We start from the raw sequence: 11208 nt of genomic DNA on the forward strand, positions 1-11208 counted from the left end.
TTCTGCTGACAGTATTTAAAGCATTAAATGGACTTGCCCCGAGTTATATCTCTGACATGCTCTCTTTTTATGCCCCTGCTCGAGCTCTCAGGTCCACTGATGCCAAGCTGCTAAGGCCCCCCCGCAAAAGAAGATCGGCGACGCCGCGTTTGTTTGCTATGCACCCAAGAGATGGAACGCCCTCCCCATCGAGATCTGATCAGCCAGCTCAGTTGACTCCTTCAAGAAGCAGCGGAAGACCCACCTCTTCATCCTTGCCAACTCCTAGCTGCCAAGTAAGGGTTAACGTTCGACGAGAAGGTCGCTACCATGGAATAGCAGCACGACAGAGAGAATCTTTAGACCCCGACGCGGAGCGGAGGGGTCTTGTTCTCTCTGAAGTGCTGCTATTCCACAAAGCGACCGACTCGCCGAACGTTAACCCGCTTATTATATGGATATACTTAAATGATTCACACATGGCGGGGACATTTCTTTAGGCCTATTTAATAAGTTAAGTTAATATAGTTTTCATGTCAAAAGATTGTTGCTGCGCAAAACAAAACAGTGCCGTTGTGGAACACCGCTAGGCAACAGCTAGGTAGCCAGGACAACAGGTGTTGTCTATCACAGCAGCTGATTAGAGTCTTGTTGAAAAGTCGCTTTAGCAGTGAAAAGTCTTGTTGCCATTGACAGCGGTCTGTTATAGACCAACCCGTCCGTTATCGAAAATTATTATATGGTGTGACGTCATCGGTCGAATGCTCCATTCATTTCAACGGGGCTCCCCAACGTTCGCACGTCTGTTATTTTTCGATAACGGACGGGTTGGTCTATAACAGACCGCTGTCAATGGCAACAAGACTTTTCACTGCTAAAGCGACTTTTCAACAAGACTCTAATCAGCTGCTGTGATAGACAACACCTGTTGTCCTGGCTACCTAGCTGTTAGCGGTGTTCCACAACGGCACTGTTTTGTTTTGCGCAGCAACAATCTTAACATTAAATAGGCCTAAAGAAATGTCCCCGCCATGTGTGAATCATTTAAGTATATCCATATAATAAGCGGGTTAACTTTCGGCGAGTCGGTCGCTTTGTGGAATAGCAGCACTTCAGAGAGAACAAGACCCCTCCGCTCCGCGTCGGGGTCTAAAGATTCTCTCTGTCGTGCTGCTATTCTACGGTAGCGACCTTCTCGCCGAACGTTAACCCTTACTTATTATATGGTTGTGACGTCATCGGTCGAATGCTCCATTCATTTCAACGGGGCTCCCCAACGTTCGCACGTCTGTTATTTTTCGATAACGGACGGGTTGGTCTATAACAGACCGCTGTCAATGGCAACACGACTTTTCACTGCTAAAGCGACTTTTCAACAAGACTAATCAGCTGCTGTGATAGACAACACCTGTTGTCCTGGCTACCTAGCTGTTGCCTAGCGGTGTTCCACAACGGCACTGTTTTGTTTTGCGCAGCAACAATCTTAACATTAAATAGGCCTAAAGAAATGTCCCCGCCATGTGTGAATCATTTAAGTATCAGGCTTGTACGAAATTCCGAATTGAATGAATTTCAATTCAAAGTAATGCCATAATACGAACACTAGGTGGTGTCATTACCTTGAATTTCTTTGAATTTAATCTACACCACCCATTGAAAGTACATGGAACACCACCACCTAGTGTTTGTATTATGGCATTACTTTGAATAGAAATTCTTTCAATTCGGAATTTCGTACAAGCCTGTTAAGTATATCCATATAATAAGCGGGTCCGCTCCGCGTCGGGGTCTAAAGATTCTCTCTGTCGTGCTGCTATTCCACGGTAGCGACCTTCTCGCCGAACGTTAACCCTTACATAACAGACGTGCGAACGTTGGGGAGCCCCATTGAAATTAATGGAGCGTTCGACCGATGACGTCACACCATATAATAAGGCGTCATAGTGTCCCAGCTGCCGCAGCGTCCTTACTGCTCACAAACAGCCCTGGCAGGGCGCTCCCCTAGGTGGCCGCTGGTCTCTGCCTGAGGTTTCTTATAGGATTCTTTTTTCTCAGACCTCACTGAGCTTTTATTTTTTTTCCCCTACAAACTATGATTCAAGCAAAAGGGAGTTTTTCCTCACCCCTGATGCCACCAGGGGCCGCATCTGAGCGCCCAATCTCTGTGTGACTATCTATGACTTTTGCTAGGCCCAGCCACTATGGACCTTACGCATCTAAGAATCCTGGTCCTAACCTACGTTGACCTTATGACTCTACAATCTCTATCTATCTCTTCTTCCTCTGCCTTCCTGCTATTTCTGCCTCTCCTCTACACCTCTCCTTTTAAATCCATCTCTAACAATGATGTTTTTTTCCCATTTGTTAAGCACTTTGAGTTACATGCCTTGTGTGATACAGTGCTATACAAATACAATTATTATTATTATTATTATTATTATTATTATTATTATTATTATTATTATTATTATTATTGTTTACCAAAGTTATTACACAGGGGTGGATGATACGTTTAAATCCATAAAATACATTTGGATGGAACAGCGACCATGAATAGGCATAGGCCTACCTATCATCCGGTTAGACTTGATACTTTCAAACTCAAGCAGGGCTGAGTTTCCCAAAAACTCTTAAGCAGTACTTAAGCCTAAGTAGTACTTAAGTATGAGAGGCCTTCTAGGCAATATCATATCACAAAAAGTTAATGCATAGTCGTATTGGCCTACATGCAATGTTTTGTTCTGGTACATGCAAATAAAATGTTTGCATAGCATGTGTGTGGTAAAATAATGTCGTTATATATTTTTAGTGATGATGTGAAACCTATTTCTGGTATATTGCCTAGGTGACCCCTCATACTTAAGTAGTACTTAAGCCTAAGTAGTACTTAAGAGTTTTTGGGAAACTCAGCCCAGTTGAGTTAGGGCGGCTGCTAGGCATAAGCAGAGCAAGCAGAGTAAGCAGAGCCCTTAGGGCCTCAATCACTTTGCCCCCCAATTTTTGCCTCCTAAATTGAGATTAACTAAAAAACGTATTATATTATTATTATTTAATTATGAGGGGGGGCTCCTGACTAGTTATGCTTAGGGCATCTAAAAGCTTAGCAGCGGCCCTGTATAAAGTGATAGTTGCCAAATGAAATCTGTCTACAATCAATGGACATTTTGAACAAGGTCAGATTTTGCCAGTCACACAACAGACAGGCATAGGCACCAAACACTATGGCATATTGTCAGTATGTGGTTAACCAGCATGAAGCGGTAGGCTACATTTAAAGATACATTTTAGTTAAGATAACATGTCATCACATTATGAAATATTGTTCATAAATATTAAATATCCCACCTTTGTGTGGATTCCATTTGTTTTGATGATGGCCTTTTATAGGAGCCCAGATGACATTTTCTATGGGTAAGCGGTTAGGGTGTCAGACTTGCTCTCTCTCTCTCTCTCTCTCTCTCTCTCTCTCTCTCTCTCTCTCTCTCTCTCTCTCTCTCTCTCCCTCTGCAAAAGCCACAGACTTTGGAATGATACTCCAGGAAAAGATTAGGAGTGTGTGATGAAGACACCTACAACTCAAAACGTTGACACAATCAATGTTTTATTACATTATAAAGATGGTCATCTGTTATAAAACATAGGGTAATCAGGTTACGTTCACATCCACATTTAGAATGAGAGACGTCAGGGTTTTTGCTGACTAACACTCAAATACCGTTAGTTTGAACAGCACTAGACGCAAACTCAGATGACTATTTCTTCTTTAATTCACCATCTGCATTATGTAAAGTAAATCATGGCGTTAAGTGTCAGTTACACTGTACTGCAGGTTTGGTTTGTCACCAAAGTGTTTGATACTTGGCATCTATATATCAATTTCACACACAGAAATGATCGATCACACACTGCTGATACATTTACAAAGGAACATGATGATCTCTTAAGGGAGCCATCCTATTGGCCAATCACATGTTGTCGTCTTAAGGGAGCCATCCTATTGGCCCAATGACATGTTGTCATGCCAGGCATCTCAGCAATGATGAAGCCATTGCAGATGACAGATTCAGACGCTTCTGTCAACCTGTGTGTGTGTGTGTGTGTGTGTGTGTGTGTGTGTGTGTGTGTGTGTGTGTGTGTGTGTGTGTGTGTGTGTGTGTGTGTGTGTGTGCGTGTGCGTGCGTGTGCGTGTTGACGTACCACCAAGTCATTTAAAAAAAAAAACTATTCACAGATGTTGTTCCAGTGAGCGATCCTGAGAATGATGTACAGAGGTAACGTGGCTCTCGCTAGATCTGTGTGATTCTGATCAGCTTCACAAACTATACTTAGATCTGTCACAAATGTTCTATTCGCTCATCTTACACAGCTACCAGGTCAACAAACCTATCAGGACCATCAAGACTTTCAGAGATGTGACATAGTCAAAGAGGTTAAACGTAATAAAGGGAAAAAAGGAGCAAAAAGCGACAGTTGTTTCAGACAACAGTGACGGCTCGCATAGAGGAGTCACACGTCACTCAGCTTCGATTCTGCAATTTCAACATTATTGTCGAAGCTGTGAGTAGCTCAAGAAGTATTTCTATAAAAATAGTTTCTCCAGTCACGTGCAAGCATGTTTGATAAAGCAATGCCTTCAGTGAGCGAATGCGTACGGCCATAGTACTAGTACTAGGAATTTGGACTGCAGATCAAAGGGTTGCAGGTTCATTCCCCAACTTAACCAGAGGTGGAAAGAGTACTAAAATATTGTACTCAAGTACAAGTACTGTTACTCTGTTGAAAATGTACTCAAGTACGAGTAAATTTACCAGTCAAAAAATCTACTCAAGTAAAAAGTAAATAATTTAAAATGTACTTTGAGTAAAAGTAAAAAGTTACTTTTTAACAATCATCGTCTTCTGCCTCTAGATGTGCAAGGGGTGCACTGGGTTAGAGGAAGAACAGCTATGCTGATCTCCTCTGAGTTAAGTGAATCTCCATCGTCAGCCTCCATGTCAGCCATCAGCGTTTGAGTGAGAGGTCGCACGCGCCAACTCTTTATAAACTAGGCTAGAATTCTAGAGTTTTTTGGGTTTTTTTTACTCAGTAACGCTTGTGCTGTAAAATGTACCGAAGTACATTACTCGAAAGAAAATGTACTCAAGTAAAAGTAAAATTACAAATTTTAAAAAGTAGTTTTAAAAGTACAAGTACACAAAAAAGCTACTCAATTACAGTCACGTGAGTAAAGTAATTATTTACTTTCCACCTCTGAACTTAACCAATCCCTACCACTCTCCTTGATCAAGTCACCTTACCCCACATTGCTCCAGGGACTGTAACAAATACCCTAAAACACTCAAGTCGCTTTGGATAAAAGTCAGCTATGTGTAATGTACAGTAAAGCCAAGAGAGAACCACATTCATCTGTCAAGAGCCAGGTTAGTAAAGAGGTGGCCTTGAGAACTCCTGCGGTCCTTGGATGTCCACCTTCGGTGATTGGTGCTGGCCTGGGAGATCCCATGCTGCCTTGCACGATCGTTCCGATCTGAAAGACAGCATGGAAACCCACGCTGAAATCTCTGCCTGAGATTGAGAACACAAAATACAGACCGAGGAGAAGGGAGCAAGACATGTTTTTAGACAAACTAGAGCCCCAAGGTTGTTTACAGATCCATCATGTTGACCACCAGAGGCAAAAACGACAGTTCCCCCGGACTATATCTCACTTGTGATATAGTCTAGCGGCAGCCAGGCTAGATTGGTGTAGTTATAATGGCGTCTGATAGCCAGCGCCCCACTGTGGCCACTGGTTGGAGGTGCAGTTTCGTGGCTCAGGGCCGCATGAGGGAGAAGCGTCCGGAGGGGTCGGGGATGAACCACTTCTCCCAGCGGTCGATGTGCACGCAGGGGAAGTCCCAGGGCTTGAAGCGGCCGTTCCAGTGGAGCAGTTGCGCCTTCTGCAGAAAGGACTCAGCGTAGCGGGCGTCCGGGCTCCAGCCTGTGGTGGGGTAAACGTAGACAAACATCAGTACGTTGAAACAACTCTAAACATTTTTTTTCCCCAAATCTGTTTCAGTGGTCCGCCCTCTACTGGACTCGGCATAGTGGACTTCTGCATGGCCTCCAGCCTGAAGTTGGGTTGTACATGATGGAGGACATGAGTGCTTTAAAGGGGCACAAGGTAGGATGACGTCGTTTGAGCGGTGCCCGTGGCATGCCTGTCTCAAAATCTACACCGTAATGAAAGAATGCTGTTCAAATAAACTCGTTGTGAGAATGTCTTTCATCACGGAATGCCAGCAGTCGATGAAAGTCTGAATACGGTATGTAAAGAGATTTTTCATATGAAAAGTGTTTCCTACGCCACGATCGTTCGGACCGCTCTGTCAAAAAATTGCATTTGGGGTTTTCTGAAAGCGAACCATGGAAGTGGCCGCGAGAGTCATCGTTCACTTGATTCACATAACCATCGGCTGACTTCGGACATTGATTATTTAAACTTTTAATCCTACCTGGAGCCCCTTTAAAGCAAACAAGAGCACATACACCACTGGCGGACAGACAGACTGACAGACAGACCGGGTCTGTTGTCCATTTCCACCAGTTAGCAAATAACCTGATTTATGCAGCTCTACTCTCCAAAGATTTCTTCTTCTCTTGTTAGATGAAAATTGGCATCATGTCAGTGAAACTGACACATTTGTTCACTTTACAAATCACAATACAACATGCAGGTGACAGTGAAGATGATTTCGGTTGTCATGTTATGGCTAGCAGCACTGACCAAGGTGTCTGACGTGCCACATAGGGTCGATGGTTGTGTATTTGTCATTGAAGACGATCAGCATGGGGGGTGTTGCCACTCCGCCTGCCATTGCACTGCTGTACAGGTTGTCCCTTGAGGAGGAGGGAGAAGGGGACACAAGTTAGTCATTCACTCATGCTGATTCTGTGTGCGTCATTCATTCACTCATGCTGATTCTGTGTGCGTCATTCATTCACTCATGGAGAGCCATTCAATCATTCACTTATTCAGGGAAATTAATGCAGAGAAGACTTTCATTCATACAGTCATTCATTCTGCCCTGGACTGTGTAGTATCAAATAATTAGGATCAAAGGAAATGAAAAACATTAAAAATCAAGAAGATGAAAATCATGACGGTTGAAAGGGTCACATGCTGATACCACAACATCCTACTCACTTGAAGTTTTCGATCATCCACTTCTCCAGCTGTTTGGTGATCTTCTGCCTCTTCCACTCGGCTACGTCGGCCACGAAGACGCCCGGGTTGAAGGAGCACTTGGTGGGGTTGATGCCCAGCTCGCGCACCTCCTGCTTCCGGTAGTCCAGGAAGCCCATGTATGTCGTCTGGGAGATGGGCTCACACGAAAACAAATTGTTGCTTTTGAATTACGGGGTATGGGATGAAAGGAAATGTCATCTGCAAATAATTATTTTGAATATTTATTTATTTATTTATTTTTTAAAGATATTTTTTATGGGCTTTTTGGGCCTTTATTTCGGATAGGACAGTGAAGGTGCGAAAGGAAACGAGTGTGGAGAGAGATGGGGCAGGGTTGGGAAATGACCCCGTCCGGACTCGAACCGGGGTCCCCATGGGCATGCAAGCCCAAGTATGGGGGGCTTAGCGCGCTGCGCCACAGTATTTTGAATATTTTGATGGGTTTTACACCTTTATTACTTGGACAGCACAGTGAGAGGTAGGAAATGAGTTGGAGGAGAGGGATGGGGAAGGATCAGGAAATAACCCCAGGCCAGAGCCGGACACGGGTCCCTGGCGTGAACAGTACGGCCCACTAGCCCACCAAGCCACATCCCCCCCACCAAACACTTCTTAAAACAATTACAGTAAAGCTTTATAAAACTGCATTTTCTATTTATGCAGTATGGATTCTAATGACATGAGCCCAAATATTAAAAACAGACAAAACAGATATTTCATCAGCTATGCTGTCTATTTTGTATACCAGAAATAAAAGCATCGACGATATCTAAGAGATAACATGTTAGTACAAATGTTTAACGTGATTGTAAAGGGTGCTAAGGGCTTTCCAAACTCAATGCTGCATGGCAAAATACAAAACGTGTAACGTTTTGTACTTTTGGTTTTGTCGGGTGTTGAAGAGGAAAATGTCTCACCTGCATCCCCACACTGCGTACCATCTCATGGGAGGACGGCAGGTCACAGTCGGAGGCGAAGGCAGCAGCGTGTCCCGACTCCAGCTTGGTCTGGTACAGCTCCTTGATATCACCTGGCACAGGTAAACGACAGATGAGGAGAGAAGAGATCAGACAGAAGAAGGATCTCAAAATGTGTCTGAAGCCACCAGTTACATTTTATTTTATTTTTACTGGTATCGGTACGGGCCCTGATACTTGCTCGTTATACTCGTACTCATACTCGTCAAACAGTTGCCAATACCAGGCACCGATACTGCTATTACACAAAACAATGCAACATCTCGTCATGTTCTGCTGAATTGAGAGCGGCATGGGAAAAAAGTGTTGCCTCATACATTTACAAACATTTTAATCTACATATAAATGGGCAATAAAACAAATATCACAGGTGGAAAAAGCAAGGCTATGCATTTACTTTCAATGGGGGTTAAGAGTATCATTATCTGTTCTCGGTATCTGCAAGTACAGAAAGTGATGTACTCGTACTCTTACTTGTACTTGTACTCATAATGGTGGGATTCAAACGAGTGTCTAAAAAAAAAACCTCCTCTGCTTCATTGCCTCATTTCATCCCCTAAATGAACTTGTAGCTGACCTTGCACTATGACATCGTCGTCCAGGTAGATGATCTTCTTCTGGTTGATGGCCAGCAGGGGGAGGTAGAAGCGCACAAAATTCAGCTGCAGTGGAGAGAGTGGAGAATAAGCAGACTCAACAACATCAGAACAACATTGCTATGACATTACAGATAGCCTTAAGTAACAGATTAACTTGGTCATTACAATTTTGGTGATAGTAAGGTTATAACTTTGACTCTGTGCAAAAGGTTAAAGCAAGTCAACTACGGGGGGTGAAATATGGGTGTTTTAGCAACAGTATGGGCGCAACTACAGTATGCGAAGTATGCGTTGCAGGGGGGCGCGAGAGAGAGGGGGGCACCAAAGAGAGGGCGTTGGAGGGCGCCAAATAATTATTAAGGGTTTTTTTTGGGAGGGGGGGCACCAAAATAGTTATTGCATACCCCCCCAGAAAGGAGTAGTTGCGCCCCTGAGCCACATCATTTAGAAATGCATGTGTGCATGTGGCAGCCATAAACAGTGTGCAGTAAAGACTGTGTATAACTGCTGTGTGTTTGTCAGCTACAGCGGGGGAGAGACAACAGGTGAGAACTAAATTATTCTATGATTAAATTGCCTAGTTAGATACTCCAGTCTTGGTATCTATACAATCTGTGTGTGTGTGTGTGTGTGTGTGTGTGTGTGTGTGTGTGTGTGTGTGTGTGTGTGTGTGTGTGTGTGTGTGTGTGTGTGTGTGTGTGTGTGTTTTTGTGTGGTTTTGTCTGTGTCTGTGTGCGTGCGCGTGTGTGTGTGGTTGCGTGCGCGCGCGTGTGTGTGTGGTAACCTACAGGCCGTAGCAGATCAGGCCTGGAGGACTCTGGCTTGACTTTCCCCTTCAGTACCATGGGGTTGAACTCCAGGATCTTGTACTTGATCTTCTTCAGCTTGGTGTTCTCTATGTACTGCCTGGGAGGGAGAAGGGGGGGGGGGGGGGGCTATGTCACTCCAGCATGTCCTGTCCTCAAGGGATTAACATTACTTAATGTCCAACAGCACATTTGTGACAAATTAGCCCAGGGGTGTCAAACTCAAATTGACTGAGGGCCAAAATCAAAATCTGGAACAAAGCTGCGGGCCGAACTCAACATTTATTTAAAAAATTGGACAAAAATTGTGCATACATGCACTTCATACTTGGTTACATTTCACACACACTCTTCCCCATCATATTTGGCAGTTCAAATGTATCTGCACATCCTGTGACACATCAAATTTCATGTTCAAGTCTTGTTACACTATACAGTCATGGTGTAGGTGGGCCAACTGCAATACACATTTGAAATGATCTCACGGGCCAAATAAAATGGCACCGTGGGCCAGATTTTGCCCCCGGGCCTGAGTTTGACCTCCCTGAATTAGCCTGTGAATTGTGAAGCCTTGGAAACTGTCATTGTCATTGTGGCACAGCACTCCACAGCACACTACAAGTGCACACTGCACACAACAAAACAGCATTTATGCCTCACTCGTGAAAGGCACTAAATGGTGCCTAAAGGGAGCAGTGTGATGGGATGGTAGCATGCTCCGGGTACCACAATCATGGAGGACGATGTGGGAGAGCATTGGTTGATCACTCCCCCCACCAACCTGGCCGGTTGGGAGTCATCCTGGTAACCTTTGGGCGGACGCCCTAAACAGCCTACCATGACTACCCATGACTGTGGGGTTATTATTGGATAAAACGAAAGAGCCACTTAGTCACTCGGTGACTTGATTGTTTCAGTAAGAAAAACCTGTGTCTTCTAAGTCAGGTCCACCTATGTTATGACTTTTGGTAGCAGCAAACAAATTTGCGCACAAGGCCATTGTTATCTTTACAAAAAGCATTCAAAAGACCTACCATTGCATGCCAACTCTCAAAAAGCCAACTGATTATTGATGCACAAATTGATCAACCGTACGACATCAGGGTGGTGCATGAATGTGTACGAATGTGTACGGGTGTATGAAAAAGGACCCTAAAAAAGAATGAGAGTGTAATCCTGGCTTATTATTATGAGTGTTGTGGGGTGTGGGGGTTGTTGTGTCGCACCTCACTAAGTCACCCACATATGGGCTTGCATGCCCAGGGGCACCCAGGTTCCAGTCCGGCCTGAGTCATTTCCCAACCCTACCCCATCTCTCTCCACACTCACTTCCTGTCATCTCTACATTGTCCTATCAAGAAAATGGGGCAGCCGTGGTATAGTGGCTAGAGAGTTGGTCTTTCAATCTAGGGGTTGCAGGTTCGAATCCCCTCTGACCTCTCCCTACATCTCCATCCATGGCTGAAGTGCCTTGAGCAAGGCACCTAACCCCACATTGCTCCAGGGACTGTAACCAATACCCTGAAAAGTAATAACTATAAGTCACTTTGAATAAAATGAAAGCGTCAGCTAAGTGTAATGTAATGTAATGTAATGTAAAAATAAAGGCCCAAAAAGCC

The 11208-nt window shown here is 44.2% G+C and overlaps 1 protein-coding gene across 2 annotated transcripts in view; it reads right to left on the reverse strand.

Annotated features, from left to right (window-relative positions):
- Positions 1 to 5262: 5262 nt before the first annotated feature.
- The window catches only part of glt8d2 (glycosyltransferase 8 domain containing 2), a 17020-nt gene continuing 11074 nt past the window's right edge, over positions 5263 to 11208 (reverse strand). Inside the window, exons 5-10 of one of the 2 annotated variants that reach the window (XM_063212670.1) lie at positions 9572 to 9689; positions 8762 to 8846; positions 8125 to 8237; positions 7166 to 7332; positions 6746 to 6858; positions 5263 to 5959 (exon numbers count right to left, since the gene is read on the reverse strand). In XM_063212670.1, coding sequence (XP_063068740.1) covers positions 5793 to 5959; positions 6746 to 6858; positions 7166 to 7332; positions 8125 to 8237; positions 8762 to 8846; positions 9572 to 9689 — 763 coding nt within the window. In that variant the 3' untranslated portion in view covers positions 5263 to 5792. Of the gene's footprint in view, positions 5960 to 6745; positions 6859 to 7165; positions 7345 to 8124; positions 8238 to 8761; positions 8847 to 9571; positions 9690 to 11208 lie in introns of both variants that reach the window. The other variant, XM_063212669.1, reaches the window with a different exon arrangement.

This window comes from Engraulis encrasicolus, chromosome 12, assembly GCF_034702125.1.
Source record: "Engraulis encrasicolus isolate BLACKSEA-1 chromosome 12, IST_EnEncr_1.0, whole genome shotgun sequence".
Lineage (NCBI taxonomy): Eukaryota > Metazoa > Chordata > Actinopteri > Clupeiformes > Engraulidae > Engraulis > Engraulis encrasicolus.